This window comes from Candoia aspera, chromosome 2 (genome assembly GCF_035149785.1).
Source record: "Candoia aspera isolate rCanAsp1 chromosome 2, rCanAsp1.hap2, whole genome shotgun sequence".
In the NCBI taxonomy this organism is placed as follows: Eukaryota; Metazoa; Chordata; class Lepidosauria; order Squamata; family Boidae; genus Candoia; species Candoia aspera.
In genome coordinates, this window is record NC_086154.1 from 46217649 (window position 1) to 46236967 (window position 19319).

A 19319-nucleotide genomic window follows, 5' to 3' on the forward strand; every position below is an offset into this window, starting at 1 on the left:
TTTAATGATAAGTTTAACGACTGAATGAACTTTATTTTTAGTTATTATATGGATCATATTTCTGTTGATTTTTTTCACATTTATTTTTACTACTATAATATATCTATTATAGTAAATAGGTTTTCTAGGTTTTCTTTTTAAACTATATTATCACTATTTATCGTTTCCCTCTCTTGGTGATGTAGTGTTTTGTGTGTATTGTTTTTTGTATTTTGCCATTAAAAATGAAATGAAATGAAATGAAATGTCCTGCTCTAGAGGAAAAATACTTTGGATCCCTGATCTAGATGCAAAGTTATTTGTGTTGCAGATTCTGATATCACGTAGATTGTGACAGACAGGATAACATAATTCATTACTATAGGTGGGAGGCTGAGATAGCCAATCTATATCATGCCTCCTTCACAGGCCCTTTGTTTCTACTCACTGAGCCTCGGGATGAAAGAAGCCATAGAAGGACCCACCTACATATTGTGCTGTTCCCAAAACAATAACAATACCCTTCATGTGTGAGCCTGAAACTACAAATCTCAAAAAATCTGGCAAAGTCATTGGGGGAGCTCAGCTTCTATAGAGACAGAAGTGAGAACTGCAGTGTCATCTGACTCCTTTCTGCAACAAATGTGATATAACGTGTGGTAGGTCTTTGCTCACCTTTTGACCAGATACCCCAGGGAGGCCTGGCATGCTCTGAAAATAGCAAAATGCAGCATTACAGAACTAGAAAGAGACATTTATCCTATTGAGTCCAACCAACATGTTCCAAAAAGAGGCACTAAGCAAGGATAGAAAATTCATGATAATAACTAACCATGTGAGCAATACTAAGATTCCTAGAATAAAAGTTCTCTATTTCAGACAAATACTGTTTGTACAGCCAAAGCAAACTTCACCAAGAACTGTTTCAAACTGATTTTTAAATTCTATGCATATTTATTTAATATCAATTCCCACTAAAATTATTTTATTAAGCACAAATTGTTCTCTTGGAAGGATGATGTAAGATTTTGACTTGACAAATCTCATGGAAAATCTTTGTGGCATAAAATTATTTTTAAACCAAGCCAACAGGAACTGATCACAAAGAGACTCCAGGGATGGGATTACATTCTATTTAAACTGCATCATATTAACTGCAAACTTTCTAAATTATATTGCTGGCTGTAAAATATATTGTACTTATTACCATCTTTGCTGGCAATGCCCAATTAATCAGTCTGTTTGAAAGTTTCTGAAAAAATCAGGAGAATCACCAAATGATCTTTGATCGTGAATCCTGCTTGTTGGCTTATTGCCACATTTTCCTAATAAATAAATAAATATTGATTTAACATGAACAATTGTTTCAATTCCTGTTGTTATGTGCTAGGCTTGCTATTGCAGAATACCTGAAAAGTAACTTCTTTTAGTAGGTTAGTGATACTTGAAAGTGTAAGAAATTGCTTTGCTTGAAAAACCATCGCAGCAATAAAGAGCTTTGAAAAACCCTAAATGAAAGATAAATTTACCCAATATACCAATTACTGGTTATATCAGCAGTTTCTAATACATTGTCTTTGGCTATCTAAATATGATTCTGGACATAAAAATTAAAATGCACGTTTAAAACTTTTGTGTTTCTCTTTACTTGTATGTGTGTGTATGTACATGCAAACTATTATGCTCCCAAGTTTGTTTGCTTTTTTTTCTTTCTGTTGTTTTAGCTTTTTTCATTGGCTTTTCCATTTCAATTCTGTATTTTTCTTTTCTTTTTGGATATACATGATATACTTATGGATATACATATGCTCCCATAATGAATTTCAGCCTTTGTCCATTTTCATGCTAGTTTCTGCTGAGACTTAATTTTCATATTGTAATTTATCATATCCTATTGCAGATTATGTGGGAGGAGGAAACTACCTGGCCTGGTGGACCAACTTGTCCAGGCATGCCGGGAACACCTGGTGGTCCTGGAGGCCCTGGAGGCCCACTGGTTCCTCTCTCCCCTTTAACACCTTCAGGACCCTGTCAACAAAAGACAAATACAGTTAGATATCACGTGTAGGGAGCTATCCTGTGGTCCTTTTTAACTGGCAATGGCTTTGCACAATCTGAGTTGAGGGTCGTTTCCAGCCATGTTTTCTGAAATGCCTTTTAACACGAGACATTAAAGACTTTGTTGTAGATTCTTCTATGTGGACAACTTGTGGGCTCTAATAACTTGCTAGCAACTTCCCACTTGTTTCTGAATATTATCCTTACTCTGCTTTCCTTTTCTTGGTAGCCTATATACTTAAGACCTCACAAACCCTATACCATAAACGTAATTCTCTCTAAAATGTCTGCATAAATGTAGAACAGTTTAAAGACCAGGCAGCTTGACTAGAAACTTTTTATCTTAAACTCCACCCATGTATCAGAGAAGGAATAGAATATAGGAAGGGGAAAGTTCTGAGAACTGGAGGGGTGAAGCTAAATCTCCTCTCCTTGCCCACAAGTTACGTGGGGCTATTTTGGATTATCAGAATCTAGTATGAACATTTTTTTGCATGCATGGCACTTACTGTGCACCCAAACCTCCATATATTTTATTGCTGGGAAAGTATTTATTCTCCTACCTGGCAGGATCAATGTGATTTGGAATGCTCTCTGTAACCTGATTACCAATTTTTCCAGGTAGACAACCCTGGCAGCGCCTTTACATAAAAAGACAGAATAAAGGCAAAAAGCAAACCTGTGAAGTAAACCCAGACATTAAAGGTACTTACTTCTTTGCCAGGTATTCCAGCTTCACCTTTATCCCCCTGGATTCATTAAAAAGAGAGAGAGAGAGAACTGTGTAGTATGCACCCTGGGGTTTTCCTATAGAGAAACAGCAAGGTTTTCTTGGATCCTAATACCCATCACTCTGAATTTTACCAACATCCAAGTGCAGTCACCTAACCCTAAGGGAACTATAGCCCTAAAAGGAAAATACCAAGAGGACTTTTCTGTCACACTCCTCTACTGAGATGGAAATCAACAAAATGGACTGCTTTCTGGATTCTGCTATCTGAGAGCCAAAATGGACTAGATGTGTGCTGAGCCAATTCCCTAATGTTTCATTACCTAATGAAACACAGTATTACAGCTCCTAATGACTGCTTAGCATATGAAGTGAACAAATTATCAACAACGGTCTACTATTCAACTTAAGCAGTAACAGAGAGTGGAACCAGGGTTCTCTTAGATTTGCTTATTCCTGGCTCTCAAAAGAGCCATACTCCTGCGTCTCTGGACATGTACTTAATCTAATTCTTTGGCCTGCTCAGCAGAACCCATCACTTACAAAAACATACAGTATATTTAAGAAAACGTCTTAGAAAAGGCCAATGAAGGCTGAACATGCTGGGTGTAAAATGCTGGCTCAATGTTGGGAGGAAAACAGGGCGAGACAGGGAATGAAATTGAGGCAGGCATCTCTAAAGAATATTCCTACCTTCTTTTTGGGTGGTGGTGCAATTAAAAGCAATTTTCACAGGGAAGGGCTTATTTGGATTGGTATGTAGCTCTCAGAAAAACAAGGAATATAGTTGGTGCCTTTGATGCCATTTTCTCAATTTAAATATATCCCAAAGTTGTTACTGAAATAGGGGGGAGAATACAGGGACCCTTCTTAGGAATTTATTTCTAATCTCTGGTTAACAGATGGAAATTTGGCTAAAATGCTGCAAGTAGATAAGAGGAAATTACCTTTCTCCCGTCTTCTCCCGGGATCCCATCTTCTCCCTAGAAACAACATCTTGTTCACATTTGTATTCCAGGTTAGTTTAGAAGCACATGCTGTGATATTCCTTACTATTAGAAGAACTAAAGACAACTCAGCGCATTTCATTCCCTTTGCTTCCCTTCCCAAGACAGACCCTTGCCTGTCAGGCCTGAAGCCCCACTTCTGGCAGGGAATTGGAGGGGTCAGTCCCAACACTCACATTCTTCCCATTCTGCCCAGGTTTGCCATCTTCGCCAGGCTTGCCCTGGAAAAGAAATGCAGGAGATCAGCCAGATAAGAGAGCTTTCACCAGCTTGACTGCAACAGGCCCATAGAATTGTTTCTAGCACAGGGAGCAAGGAACACAGAGGATGGATGAATCCCTACAGAATATAGGACCTTGTTGCAACCATTGGTTAGTGAAGTAAACTCAAGTTTTCACAAAGAGAAATTCACTTGGATTCTCGAGGAGAAGACAGCTTCAACAGGTTTTGCCTTTCCCAAACTTTCATCCAGCAGCTATTTCATGAGCCCTCAGCAAAGGGTGGGACAGAAAACAGTGTTATTCCACCAGCCTGGCTGACAGTGCAGTCATTTTGGGCTTCTCCTCTTTGAGTTTGTTGCATTCTAGCTAGTCTTGACAAGACAGCCATACTTTTCTGTCTGGCTAATTACTCATGGTCATTATAAAATCTATATAGCATGAATTATTGGTGCCAGAGTTTTCTTAGTTTCCTCCCCCCATCCCCTGCATTTTCTTTTTCTTTTTAATCCTTTTAAATTGTAAACCTAAATTTGTCAGATGGGGAATTCAATTGCCAAGATCACCAGAGGAATCCAACACTGAACAGAATTTGATTACCAATCTATTTAGCCCGAGATCACCCTCTATTAATTAACCTTCTCTAGTTGTCAACCTAAGTATTTCTTAATTTAAAAAGCAGAAAAGGAAAACTGAACTAACACAAACAATATCTTAAGTTTCTGCACGGGCCAAGAAAGTGGAAGAGAATTTTCTCTACATTTTATGGCTGAGCTATACTATGTACATTTGTGGGATGATCCATTAATTGAGGGTTAATTCACTAGGTCTGTGCAGTTTGCCCAACAGCAGAGGCCAGAGGGTCATTGGTTGTGTGTTGGCTAACCCAGAAGGTGACCACCCGCTTAACCAAAGTCCTATAGGAAAGTATGAACATTGGCTTTTAGCCTCATATTGCAGCATATGGGTCGTGGATGCAGATCGCTGTTTCAACCACTTCACTTACAGGCAGTCCTGGAGATCCCAGGGGGCCAATTGCTCCAGGAGGACCTTGCTCTCCACGCTGACCTGGCAAGCCCTGTTTTAAAAAAAGCAGACTGCTGTGGATAGGCAGAGTAGAAGAGAGACTCTCCTCTCCAAAAGATATACTTGGTAGCCAAAATTAGTTATCTAGGATGGAAAAATGTGCCAAGTGAAAGTCCTCAATATAAGAAAGACTGACAACTAAACTCCACACAGATCACCCAGAAATCATTTAAAACAAGAGGGAAAAAACCCAGCTCATCTTATTTAGGCTTGTCAGAGGTCAGCAGTTTCTGTACTTACATCTCGGCCAGGGTCACCCTGCTTTCCTGGGTCACCCTAAGAAAATAAAACAACAATGCAATCAGAAGTCAGGCACTAGACTGTGCCTCATGCTCATGCATTGTCCTTGACCTGCAGTTCCCCAAAAGATTTGTTTGCACACATCTGCTAGATTTGTGCAGCTAACCAACACAACCCAACACAATGCACACCACATTATGGTTTAGTGTGATATAAGAGCCCAGTTGCAAGCTCCTAAAAGAGGTTATTTTACTATTTTATTTTATTTTACTGCAGTGATGATCCCATAAAAACTAAATTGCATTTGTACAGGAATATATAAGCTTTGAAACATCAACAAATTCCCATCTTTAGAATTGTCCTGCCTAATAAAGAATGCCATGAAAATAAAAACTTGCACACACAAACATCAATTAATATCCTCCAGTAAGCACCAATGATAATTAACTTTTATGATTTGGGACTAAAAACATGACCCTCAGCATGGTTCCCTTATGGTGAGCTTTGCTATCAGTACAAAGTCTACAAAATAGATGCCTCTTATAATTCTCTTTCGGATTTAGCAGCAGCTTCCCATAAACAGCTGACTTTGCTAAGAGTAACGCAGCATCATTGTGGCTTAACAGCCCCTAAATCTGGGAGCTGTAGTCCTGATGTACCTGAAGGCACCAAGCATCAGACTTACTCTTTGACCTGAAGGGCCTATTTGTCCAGGTTTTCCATCCAAGCCATTACGACCATCCAGGCCTGGAGGACCTCGATCACCCTGAAGAAAAATTTAAAAGTGAATGAGAAAACAATCATGGCAACAAGTAGGAAGTATGGGAATTAATGAAATTACTGTTCATAAGACCATGGATATGGGCCACTCAATAGTTTTTACAGAATCTACTTTTATCTGCAGTAATGAAGGCTAGTTTGCTTTTTAAAAAAGAAAACCAATATCCCCTCCAAATTCTGAATTAAATATCAGATCTTGCATTTATATAAATGCAACTTTATAAAAATATTTGGTGGGTTTTCATGGCTCTGGTCAATTCTTTTCTTCCATCATCTCTTCTAGTGTATGACAAAATCAGAACTCTTACCTTCTCTCCCACCGGGCCTCGATCTCCAGGATCACCCTGCAAAATGATACAGATGACAGCCCACCAAGTAAAAAATGACTATGTAGACTGGGTATTTTGTTATTCAATAATCGCTGAGGAAATAGCAGTATTACATTCCCTTCTGAAGCACATGGAAAGGAAAAAAGACTTACGCGAACTCCAGGGAGCCCTCTGGAACCCTCTATTCCCTGGAAGAGAGGGGGAAAAGATGTCTTTGTAATTCTCTTGTGGAAAGGGAATGGTTGATACCAATTTCCTAGACAGCAGTCTTGCAAGCCCTCCCAAAGCTTCTTCCCATCTCCCCTCACTACTGTTTACACTGCAAAGGACTTGGTCAAGCCATTGTTCCATCCTGCGCTCTTCATATTTCATTCTCCCACCGCATGAGCTTTAGGAGTGTACTGACATCTACCAGCATATCCACGTTTCCCAATTCCTAATGTCTCTCCATTAATTCTTTTCTGTGAACTTCAGAAGCAGAGGCCTTTCTCTTCCTGTTTGAGTTTGAAGCCTGATTATGATTATTTTCACTTACAAGAAACCCTTTCAATATCAGAGAAGATTATCTGTTTCAGAAGCTCACCTCCACCCCAAACCCTGGAGTGATGCTAGAGAGGGGGAAGGATTAAACGTGCCAATGCGCCCCCACATTTCTTCCCACAGTGTTTAACCGCATGACCAGAACAGCTGAACCAGGCACCAGATTTCCTCACATGATAGATTTTAAGCCCCTTCTCTAAAGATGCAGTCTGACAGTTGGGACCTACCCGTTCTCCTGGCAGGCCAGGTAAACCAGCTTCTCCTTTCACTCCTTTCATGCCATCCTCTCCAGGATCTCCTGGCTCCCCCTAAAATGGAAAGAGACAATTAGCAGGCAAGTAGTTTTACTTCTTATCAACTGAAGTACAAAAGTAATTTTGAGGTATGCAAAGAATCCCAGTTTCTTTGAGGCCCAAACAAGATATGACATTAAATGCATCTTTGCATGAATGGGCAGATTTTATTAAAAATAAATTCCTTCATCAGGTGAAGACGACCTAATAAATCACAAATTAAGCAGGAGTGCAGAGAGAGAATTAGAATATTATTTCCAAATGCTGGGACTGTTTAGATTAGATAAAAATGACATATAAGGTGAGATAAGATAGGAGTACATAAAAAAATGCCCAGTTTGAGAAAGTGGATAATGTTTTCTCAGAATAGTACACTGAAAGGTCACTCTACACTGAGGTATCTCCCTCCTATTTGCTCCAAAGGTAAGAAGCAGATAGCTGCAACCCCAATTTCAGAAGCAAATCAGAGACCGAGAAAGCGAAACAGCAAGGAAGGAATGCTCGAAAAAGGTAGGAATTAATCACACACACAGACGTATGATACATATAATATAGCTGGTTACTGGTATTCATGGGAGCACTTCTGTTTTGTTTTGTCTTTTTTGTAAAAGTACTGCAAAGTACTGAAGGGGCTGCAAAAAAACCTAATTATGCTGTGAAACTAAGGGGAATGATGTAATAGAAGGTGGTCTGATCACTACGTACAGGGAAGTGAAGATATTGGTTTAATTATAAATGAAAGAGCTAAAAAGAATGTGAGAAAGTCTGAACTGGCGTCATATAGATTATTACAGGTGTGTATGAAAGTAGCAATCCATAGGTTGGTGTCAGTTACATATCATACTCAAGTGAATAGTGATAATGGAAGAACTTTGGATAAGTTTTGGAAAAATCATGCAGAGTTCTGAATTAATATGATCTAGAGGAATGTGTACTGTATTCTGCTGGTTGACACAAATGGATGGATAAGAATGAGATGACCGAGTACAGAAAAGTGACGGGAACCAGTGAATATCTGCTTAGAAAAAGGTTGCTGTCAAATACCTTTCAAGTCTATTTATGGCAAAGGAATGACTATAAATCTAAAAGCATGATTGATCTTGTTCTTTATGATTAAAGACTAAGAGAATTAGTGAAGGGAATGGTGATGAGAATTTTTGCATGTGGGATTGGCCATCTTTTGTATGTAAAGATTGGATTTTAGGAAAAATAGGCAAGGAAAGTAAAGAAAGAAATGAAGGAAACTAGAGTGAACATTAGAATGACTACAAGAAGAGGAAGTAGGAGTCCTGTAGGAAAATAGTTTAATCTCTCAAACAGAATGAATGGGAAGTGGAGGTAAGAAAAGAAATGGAAGCTGCTTGGAACAGAATAAAAAGGATTATTATTACAGAGGGACATACTTCTATGTGGAGTTATACTAATGGGATGTATATGACAGATGCTTGATGGAAAAATGAAGTGAAAAAGGCTGTGGATGAGAAAAAATACATGTAAGAGAATGATTACTGCCAGAAATTAGGATAAGAGAAAAATGACTTCTTTTTCTTCTTGATATATTTTGTTTTCTTTTAATTTTTCATATACAAGCTGCCCAGAGTTGCTATGGAATTGGCGACTTTGAAATTGAAATAAAAATGAATAAATAAAAATACGTATTTAGAGAGAAAAGACAAAGAATATAGTTGTAAAGAATATAGTCAAAGTGAGCAAGGAATAGTTAACCTTAAAAAATAATGAAAATGCATAAAGATGTCAGAAGTGAATCTTTTACAAGTGGGCAAAGAGGACCGATCCAGGAGCTTCAAAGGTTGTAATGAGTTTTTATCCTAAAAGTAATTTAGGATAAAACTGAAGTGGAGGAATGCTGGAAGGGTATTACAGAGATTTGCATAAGAATGATAGCTATACCCAGAAGAAAGGAATTGAAATGCTATAAACATTCATATCCAAGAAAAATATGATGTAAAGTAAGTAATAATGCTGTGGAAAATGGTGGTATAAGCATTTTTCAAACGCTGTTGAAAAACGGTGATATAACTGGAGAAAGATTAAAATGTGGATGTATTTTATTTATGGAGTAGCCGTGTGATTTGTTTAATCTATATACGAGGTCTGCATCTGTGCTTAATGATTGGAAGAATGCCATTTCTCTTCTCTTACACAAAATAAAAAAAGCAAAGTGAATACACAAACCACATGGGAATTAGTTGGTCAAGTGTGCTGCCTGGGAAGGCATATGGTAGAATTCTGATCTAAAGTGTATGAAGGGACAAGGAACAAAATTAGGAAAGTGCAGTGCAGCTTGTGTTGACAAAAGGATGTGCTGACCAGATTTTTGCTCTTCAGCAAATCACTGAGAAATGTATAAACATACAAGGTTTGATTACTGGAAGTGGTTAAAGTGGCATATGATAGAAAAGAAATATGTATGAGAATAAATAGAAAGCTTAGCAAATTGATCAACCCTGAGCCTGGATTAAGACCATGATGCCTTAGTTGTTTAATATATTTATAGATAAATGTATGAGGAATACTTGTGGCAATGGTAGGGGTCTGCTGGTGAAGATATGAATGTGCACTTAGTTATGTATAGAGATTATGGTGTTCTGTAGTGAACCTATATAATTTGAAGCAAATAATAGATAGTTAGGATGCAGTAAAGAGTGGAGGAGGAAAGATGTCTTATTTTATTTCATTCTGTTTTATTTGTTTTATTCATATTCCATTTTATTTTACTTTGCTAGTCAATTTTTACTATCTTACTGCCCTCTGAAGGTAATTAAACCATCATGACACTCAAAGCATCGTAGCGTTTAATTCAAACTACTCAAGAAAAGAAGACAGAATGGGGAAAAGGAAAACTTGTAACAGAACAAGTCCAGGCTCACCCAAGTCATCAGAGCTGCTAAAAATGACAAGACAAGGCAAGAAATGTATTCGTAAGGCTAACAACAAAACTATATACTTTATTTACACCTCAGAATGAGGGGCCTGGATCTGAGAATTAATGTCACCACAGACCAAGGTGACCAAGGCAAGGAAAATAGAATGAATAATTGCAGGTTATATATGGACAATGAGAAACTAAAGAAAATGGATGAATTTATATACCCTCCTAGAATGTTTATTCAAGAAAGGCCAGTGAATTAAGACATTTTAAGATGTGCAAATCTGATAGGAGGATAGTGGGCAATATGTAGGCTGTTGTGTGGAATGAAAGTATGTTGAAAGAAGCAAAAATAGCTGTGTATAAGAGTGTGCTTCTGCACAAAAGGTCAGTTTTGAGATGGGATGAATGCTTTGTCAGGAGAAATGTAAAAGTAAATTCAGTGCAGTAGGAATGGCTTACTTAACAAGCATGTCTGGTAAAACAAGATGAGATACAGTCAAGAGTGAACAGCTACTGAATTAATGTGGATTTAATACAAAAGTGCATGATCTGTAGGAAAGAAATGGGCTGAGGTGGTTTGGTCACACTGACAGAATGACGGAAGACTGAATCACAAAATACGAAGAGTGAATAGACTGAGAAGGCAACCAAGAAAGTTGTGGTTGGGTTGAGTTGATGATATCCCCAAAAGCACAGGTGAGGTCAGGAGTTGAAAGAACAAAAAATAATGTATGAAGTGATGTGTGGACATAGTACAAAGTTTTGCGAAGATAGAAAGGTATGGAGGGAATATAGTGAATGGTGTTGGTATATACTAGATTAAATACGTTGATGAAGATTCTCAGTCATCCAGGTGGAATTGTTTGTAGGTTGAGTCATGGCAACTGGATTTCTTTCTTTTTGGTTGAAATGTTTCGCTGCTTGTCCAAGCAGCTTCTTCAGTCTGGGTTTGAAAGGTGGGGTTTTGGTCAATTCAGAGTCTTGCTACATTTTCTTGAGAAGCTGTGGGAAGTTTGATTTTTGGAAAAATCTGGAGGATTCAGGAATGAGCCATTGGTCTTCCCTATATAGGGGCAACTCCCTTCCTCCTGTCTGACTGGTCCTGAAATCATGTAAGTCATATGCAGTCAGGGGTGGGGCCTGGAGCCCCTCCTTGACTTGGTTGCCTGGATCTTCCTCCATGGCAGCGTAGGCCTCTGATGAAGGGAGGAAGAGGAAGAGGCACTATTTAAGGTGATTTGTGAGGAACAATGTGGCAAAATGAGAAGATACAATGATGCACCACTGGAGGCTAAGCCCTTCACTCAGCCCCAACTGAGAGAGAGATTGTCCAATACAGATATTGAATTGCTGTGTGGGATATTGTGGGCCATGGTGACTATATCATGCGGAAGCACAAATGGAAAATAAACAGGGAAAAGGGAAGAAAAAAGGAGGCTCAATCAATTTAACTGATCCTACCATGTGGGTGGTTGGCAGAGCTCACAGACATGCGTGCTGTCCAGAACTGGGAACTGAGCTAACATAGGAAGCTATGTTAGAAGTTTCTAGTCTTGCCTCCAAAGAAAGGTGGAGTGGAGATACCCCACTGTGGAATGCCCTGGCTTCATTATAGAAGAAAATCTGACTCTATAGAGAGCTAGATTGTAGGAACCAGTAATAAATTAAAAGCTGTGCTTAAAATATGGCCTGTACTATGAGAAAAAGCAGTGGTGGCAACACATTTCCATGATTTTAAAAGGGAAGTAAGTTAGTTCATGGAGGATAAAACAATCAATCAACAGTCATAATGATGTTTACAAACTTCTTACCAGATCACATGCATGATAATTGAAAACACCAGCTACTGGATAACAATGGCTCAATCTGGTTGATTACCATGGGAAACAAGTCTTTTGCCTGATCCGGCATGTCTTTTCTTATTGTGCTCTAACTTTTTTGCATTGGAAGGCCACCCCCATTAGTGTTAAAGAGGAAACTCTCACAGTGTAAATAGCAGAGGACAACTTTCTTTAGGAGTGCAACAGTACAGGAAAGGGTCTACCCCTCACCCCAGTTGCTGTGATCTGTACTACTGCTATTCTGTTCTCAGGTGATGCTATTTATTTTTAAAAACAGCCTTTATATTAAATGCAGGGGGGAAAAAAGCCCTCTCAAGCACCATCTCTTTCTGGGAGTGCTGTTTTGCCTTCTCTCTACCAGAAAGGTGCTTGCAATCCACAGACTGTAATCTTTCTACAGCCATACCCAAACTGATGTTGGGACTTCATAGCAGGATTACCTTTTCACCTTTTTGCCCTCCTCCTCCAGGCCCCACACCAACCTGCAGAGCAAAAAAGAAGTAGTACATCAGGAACATGCAGAATCAAGAGTTAAAAACAAAATACTGGAAATAAAAAAAGTGGCACTTACAACTTGGCCTGGAGGCCCCGGCTCTCCCTGCAGAGAAAAGAGGACAAGAGAAGAGCAAAGATTAAAATATGAAGTGGCAATTTTATAGTGCCTGTAATATGTTTCCTTTAGCTTATGCATGACATTATACACATTAATAGATGGAAAGATAGCTCTTATTTGGCCTGTACAAATCATGGGAAGCACTCAAGTATCTCTTTCCTGCAATGTCCAGTGACTGCCCAGATTTTTTCAGTTCAGACATAGTAAACCAAGTACAGGACTCCAGGAGAAACTTGGAGGCAGCTTGGAGGGAGGGAGGGACAACCACTGCCATGTCTACTACTAGGTAGTGTGTCTATTGCTACCTTCTCTGCCACGTCTGAGTCAGCTGTCACTCAGCAGCAGCAAGTGCTACAAACAGAGCCTAGCAGTTATTGTTGCTGGTCACACTCTACCTTTTTTGTTTTCCTCCACATTTTGTGTAAACTAGAATAAGCATATCATGCCTGGGTTACAAAAATCTGGATGACTACTAGATAGCTGCAAAGAGGTAGCTTTTTTCTACAGTGGTAGAGAAGAAGCTGGTGTGTGACTCTCATGTTTCCCCTCTCTCATGCTCTCAGCTGCTGCTCTCTGGGTGGGCGCTTGGAGCTGGGGTTCCTCACCAGGGGCAGGCATCTGAGAGGTATGCTTTGAGGTCCACAGAGCATTACTTATGCCCTGCCCAGCAGAAGTGAATTCTTGCACTTGTACTTCATGCTTTCAAGGATGGATCCAGAGGGGTTCTGTGCTTGTGAGTGAAGTATCTCCTCAAATAATTTGCAGAGGTCTATTTTTTATACATTTTTAAATATCTCTACTACCTAACAGTCCTTTCCTGCCTGCGAATCACTTGCTCCCAACTTGCAGCTTCAGTCCTTGCAACATGGTTAAGAGGAAAACAGAGGCCTACGGCTACCTTCAAAGAATATGCTGGTTCTATATTTGTTATCAGTCTCAATATATAGCATCCTGGAGACCAAATAGCAGAGTTAGACTGGATAGAACAAGCTTCAGTAAGAAAAAGGCTCTTTGAAAGTGGCTTAGTGACTTACAGGACTCCCTCGTTCACCCTTTGACCCTGGTGGTCCAGGACTGCCCTGTAAAAGAAAAGAGCAATTTTGTAAACAGGGGAAAGCTTGGCAGTCAATTCTGCAATGCCATTTGAAAGTGGGAATGAGCTCTTACATTTCTCCCATCTTCACCTGGGTCCCCCTGGTCTCCCTTCTCACCAAGAAGACCTCGGGTGCCTGGCAGGCCCTGTGAAATAAAAATAGAAATGAATGTGAAATCTGATAATTTCTCATATGGATACATCTCTTCTTGGAGGTGGCTAGTCAAGGATGGGACTTGAAAAGATAGTGATGCTAGAAAATATGTATTAGTCAAAGGGAAGTTAGGATTCTTCAACTTTATACAAGATCATGGGACTAGAAGATTGTAATAAATGCTCAATCTCTATAGGTTCATCCCCTGCGAGCAATGCCCATCCACACTGCTGATGCAAACATCCCAACCTTTCAAGCTAGATGCAGATAAGAACTATAGAGGAGGAAAGTATTCTTCAGCTTCAGAGCTCTGGCTCAGGCAACAAGAACTTCATTTATTTATTTATTGCACTGCCAAGCTGCAAAGATGATGCCTAGAGGTTTAATTCATAAAAATATTAAATGTGATGTTTAAACTCATAAACTCAGCAAACATAATCAGTTCAAAAATACCATTTCCAAATGGCCTCCAAAGGCAGCCCCATGCAATGAGCACTGCAGCAATGCCATGCTATCCAACCTCTGTGTGTCTACACTATTGATAGTTCTTCTTCTCATTTTATACAGAACACCTTGGGCTGTGCTTCTGCGATACCTACCCGCTGACCTTTCTCTCCAGGTTTCCCAGGTAGGCCTGGCTCACCCTTCGGAAAAAAGAGAAAGCAGTAAGTGAAATAAGCGGGGAGGGGAATAGTCATTCTTGGAGATGGCTAGTGCCTTAGAATGGCCCCTTATATATTCACGGACTGAAGTAGAACATTACTGCCATCTGGATTTTATTGCATTTTATCTTTTTACCTTACATTTATATTTATCTTTAATGTATGATTTATAGTTTTTACTGAATTTTACATTTTATTTTTATTGTAAACCGCCCTGCCCAGAGTCCCTCCTTGGGGGTGTGTGGAGATGGGCAGTGATAGAAATTTTATAAGTAAGTAAGTAAGTAAGTAAGTAAGTAAGTAAGTAAGTAAGTAAATAATAAAGAGCATCAAAGTGGGTAAATTGAGACAGTTACTTACAGGAGTCCCTTCCTCTCCTTTGTCACCTCTTTCACCCTAAAATCCACAGCAGAGAAATTACTTCTATCATTTTACACACACCCTGTGTTTCAATTCCCAATACACAGTCTGTGAATACACTCAGTGCCCTTACCATTGCAACTGAACAGGTCAGCATTTCAAAAGGAAACTGCTTGCTAGAAATCCACCCTTGGATCTCTCTGCAGGTCCATGGAATGGAAATAATTTCATGCAATCTCTTCAGTGCAGGATGTACCCTGCAGGCTGAAGCTCCAGCCTTTCTTATAAATGGCCACTCAACCTCAAGGTAAATACATGTATGCCTATGAAAATGCACCTGACCCTCCAGGAAATAAGCTCTGCTAAACAAGCTGGATTGGAAGAGTCTATCTTCTAGTGACTTGAGAAGAAACTACTCCAGTGTTTTGGGATCACTCGTGATCCCAAAAGCATCTGAAGCTCAAAGACAATATGCTAATGTTGCCATGGCATTCTCTTAGAAGGTTTTCAGGGAAGCCCTGTCCTTGCAGCACTATCAATTCTGCTGTAAGACATGGTTGAGGAACTTTCAACCAGTTACAAGACCAGTTAGTCTATAGTATTTGTGATGGAATCCATTGGATTACATTCTAACTGAAGATGGGTTATAGCTACAGTACCACTGACATATAAATATAGTTAAAAGAATAAAGAAGATGATATGGGTTTATAAATGAATATTTATGTTAACTAGATCCCAAGTCCAACAAAAGATATGGTTGTTCCTTTTCCTACCTCTTTTCCTCGTTGGCCAGATGGTCCAGCAGGACCTGGTCTTCCTGACTCTCCCCTCTCCCCTGGCTCTCCTGGGTCACCCTAAGGAAGAAAATAATCCCAAGGAGGAAAAAAATAAACCAAATACAGCAGAGTACTGAAGCAAACTAATGCTACTACCTAACATTCAGTGAAATAACATGGGCAAGTTAGAAGGGGCTTTTACTCCCACTTTGACCCACTATCTGATTACGGATAGATAGTAGCAGCCCTACTAAAACATCCGCCAATAATCTAATAAAAATCTAATCTGAACCCAGGGCATTCAGCTAGACCTACAGCTGATGTAGAAGCCAGAGATTGTAATGTGTCTGGCTACTGCTAACCTCTGTGCCTCCCTGGTAGCAAAAACTTGAAGAACACTCCCAAACTGCCCACCTAGCCCTTCAAGAGGAATGTCACTCTACCCAAGACTGGTTATATCTCATTACCATACCCATATAAGACCCACCCACCTAGCCCAGAGCCCAATCAACATCCTTTTGCTCCCTTCCTCCAATGTACAGTAGTCACCTTTGGGCCAGTTTTGCCAGTCAGTCCAGTGATCCCCTGAAGGAAAAAAGAATACAGTTAATTATTGTGGTTCAAATGATTAAGTTGGGAAAACTGAGACTTCTGCATAAGGAAGGCTGTTGCACACATACTTTTAGGCAAGGACTAAGAAACTCCATGAGAAAAGAGCAGAGCTTTATTATCTGTTAATTGCTGCAAGGATACATGCACTGCTTTGTATTCTGTAGTGAATGCATGACAGACTTGGCCCATATCTGCTATTTGTACAAGAAGTGATATGTGAGCCTTCTTTTATTAGGCCTGATAGAGCTAGGAGCTAAAGCACTGCACTGATGTCAGCTCATTAAATCAGAATACAACTAGGGAGACTTGTGGCCTATTCTACAGTGATCCCTTCCCCTTCTCAATGAAAAGAGAGAGATCAACAGAGTCTTAAAGATGTACAGCTGGCATGAATTTAGGACTCACTGGGTCTCCTTGTTCTCCTTTTGGGCCAGGTGGGCCAGAGACACTGAAACCAGGAGTCCCCTGAAAAAATGTAAAAAAACAAATTCAGAATAGCAACACTTATAAGGATGTCATATATGCATATATGTATATCTATATACATGTATTACTAGTAAGATATCATCTTTAAGATCAGCTTCACAGATATTGAGAAGATCTGGAAAATGTTCTGTAATGAAGAGAAATTGAATCAACACACAGCACAAAGGGGTTTTTTTGGGGGGGGGGGAAACCAGAGCTTTAACTTTTAGTGAAATTTTGCCTGATTGGAAGGATCTAACAATGATATTCAACAGTGAACTGAAATATGGTCTGGTGAAAGATTTGATGAAATGGTGGCAGAGATATTTTTTTATCAGTTGAGTCTGAAGGGCCAGATTTGGAAAGTAGAAATATATTCTCCACTCAATCAGAGAAGAGCCATCACCTCATTCCATCACAGAAGCCAACTGTAACTTTCACAGCCATCTTAGCCTGGTCCTTACTTTTGGTCTCCAAGGCAGATGGTCACATAAGGTAATACCAGGCTACACCTAAAAGTGAAAACAAGCCCTGACAGTATTTGAAGCAGTCAGCATCTCAGTTTGCTGCTTAGAAGGAAAAGAAACCAAGTTTATCAGGCTGCATTTTTATAATCAGTATGTTATGATATCTCTCCATAACCTTGATTATCAAGGACACTCACACGTTCTCCTTTGTCCCCAGCATCTCCTCTAGGTCCAGGTGGACCTTCAGGTCCTGCAGTGCCCCTCTCTCCCTGAAAAGAAGAAAACAGAATCACAATTTCAATGCTCCACAGTGGCATGACAGTACTCTTGCTTCCCGTATGATACATGTAAATTAAGCATTGCTTTTTCCTAAACTGCTATCAAATTACAGGAATCAAATTACTGGAAAAAGGAGAGCCACAATAGTCTCTTAAAACAATTTCTTCAAGCCAGCTCCCCTACTATAACCAATATAAATTAAAATAGGATACACTACACTATATATTCCTCACATCTGTAACAAGATTTGTTCCTGTGCAGTTACCTTGTCGCCTTTAATTCCTGAAAGGCTGGAAGCCTAGAAGAGATATAAAAAAGATAACTGTTCAGACCTTTTCAGATCGTATTCCAGAAATGCAGACTTGCAAAAGGCACTTCCTATCCACCATTATGGGCTATGCACAAATAGCTACTGTATATGAACATAGCTATTTCAGAGCGGATGGATAATTAAGTTCTCCATCAGCCAACTGACTTGACCAGATGAAGAAGAAATTATGGTATAATGGGCTTTAGTCAGTTCTTCCCCTCATGCAGTAATGATCATGTCTCCCACAGAAGACTCAGCGGGTTCCAAATGAACGTCACTGTACTTACAGCTCAGCCAGTATGGCCAATGCTGTGGAAGGCCGAAAACTGTGGATTGGTGAATTCTGAACTGTCCACAAGTTCCTCGTCTTTGATGTACAGGAAATACAACTGGGCTACTAGTTATATGATGTACATGAAATGTCTGTGCTCAAGTGAAGTTTAGGTAAAACTGCCTTGCAAAAGAATAACTGATTACATCTTTACAGCCTTTTCTAGATTAGGAATCACGCAACCAGAAAAAGAAAACTAGGATGAAGATGGAAGGTGTTTTACCCACACTAGCTGTTCATGATGGCTGCTTACAATAGGACACTTACCGGCTGACCGGGTATACCAGGCTCTCCTCTCTCTCCCTAGGGAAGAAGGTGACACAGGAAAAGGGTCTGAGCAGCCCAAGATGTTTAAGTCTTCCCATAAGGGTTTGCCACAATTGATCCCCACTGATGATTTTCTAAGCTCTTTGCATCAAGCAAAGCACTGTAGCTTCACTCTCTTTGCTCATTAGTAAGACCACATCCTAGTTTTACTAAGAGTTGATTCATTATGAACAATGAGCTGGATTCTCAGGAATCTGAGAGTAGAATTTAATTCAATCCATAGTATTTGACACTGTTGTGTGGGAACGGGTCATTTCATGTTAATTTGTTATCTCAGTAAGCTCTGAATACAGGAAAGCAGTGTCTCAGCTGTGTTCACCAGAGCTACATGCCAGCCATTCAGAACTCTATAGGCCAGACCTGCACAATTTGTGGCTCATCAGATATGTTTGTCAGTACTCCATATGACTGATAAATCTGAGCCAATTTCATAGTAATAGGAACTGGGACATAGTATTAGTGCAACCAGAAATAGTCAAAAGCAACATAGGTACCCAACTATTAAGCAATATTGTTCCTACAGAAAGAGGAATGACAGGTCACATTATTAACACCTTTCAGCTTCAAGAACCCTGCTATGTAAGCTCATCTCCAATATAAATTAGAGCATTTGCAATAGGTCTAAGAATCCTTACTTGTTCTCCTCTAGATCCAGGAGTTCCTTGTAAGCCCTATTCCAAAAATCAGAGAGAGAGAGAGAGGGAAAGAGTTATTATTTGGAATAACCATGTGTTCTTGAATTCACAGCTAGGTAAATAAAGGCTGAATCATTGGCCAAGATTAGGAAGAGTCCTTATTGAGGGATACTACAGACAGGAAAGAGTGCACCTGAGTAATGACAGGATTCAAATTGATTCATATGTGTGCCTCACCAC

At 39.6% G+C, this 19319-nt stretch overlaps 2 protein-coding genes across 2 annotated transcripts in view; both read right to left on the bottom strand.

The window, feature by feature from the left end:
- LOC134489969 (collagen alpha-1(VII) chain-like) overlaps nt 1-12064 on the bottom strand; it is a 59007-nt gene extending 46943 nt beyond the window's left edge. Inside the window, exons 1-13 of the mRNA XM_063292846.1 lie at nt 12032-12064; nt 7195-7275; nt 7011-7035; nt 6580-6737; nt 6407-6442; nt 6004-6084; nt 5319-5354; nt 4999-5070; nt 3951-3995; nt 3715-3750; nt 2751-2786; nt 1903-2007; nt 655-690 (exon numbers count right to left, since the gene is read on the bottom strand). Coding sequence (XP_063148916.1) covers nt 655-690; nt 1903-2007; nt 2751-2786; nt 3715-3750; nt 3951-3995; nt 4999-5070; nt 5319-5354; nt 6004-6084; nt 6407-6442; nt 6580-6737; nt 7011-7035; nt 7195-7275; nt 12032-12064 — 780 coding nt within the window. The remainder of the gene's footprint in view (nt 1-654; nt 691-1902; nt 2008-2750; nt 2787-3714; nt 3751-3950; nt 3996-4998; nt 5071-5318; nt 5355-6003; nt 6085-6406; nt 6443-6579; nt 6738-7010; nt 7036-7194; nt 7276-12031) is intronic.
- Nucleotides 12065-12419: 355 nt separating this feature from the next.
- Nucleotides 12420-18876, bottom strand: LOC134489970 (collagen alpha-1(VII) chain-like). The gene is made up of 13 exons (XM_063292847.1): nt 18805-18876; nt 18385-18420; nt 17742-17774; nt 17395-17466; nt 16671-16730; nt 16203-16238; nt 15651-15731; nt 14877-14912; nt 14454-14498; nt 13775-13846; nt 13642-13686; nt 12566-12592; nt 12420-12476 (listed from the first exon to the last, which is right to left on the bottom strand). The coding sequence occupies exons 1-13, from the start codon at nt 18874-18876 to the stop codon at nt 12420-12422; spliced, it is 672 nt and encodes a 223-aa protein (XP_063148917.1).
- Between the last annotated feature and the right edge of the window lie 443 nt (nt 18877-19319).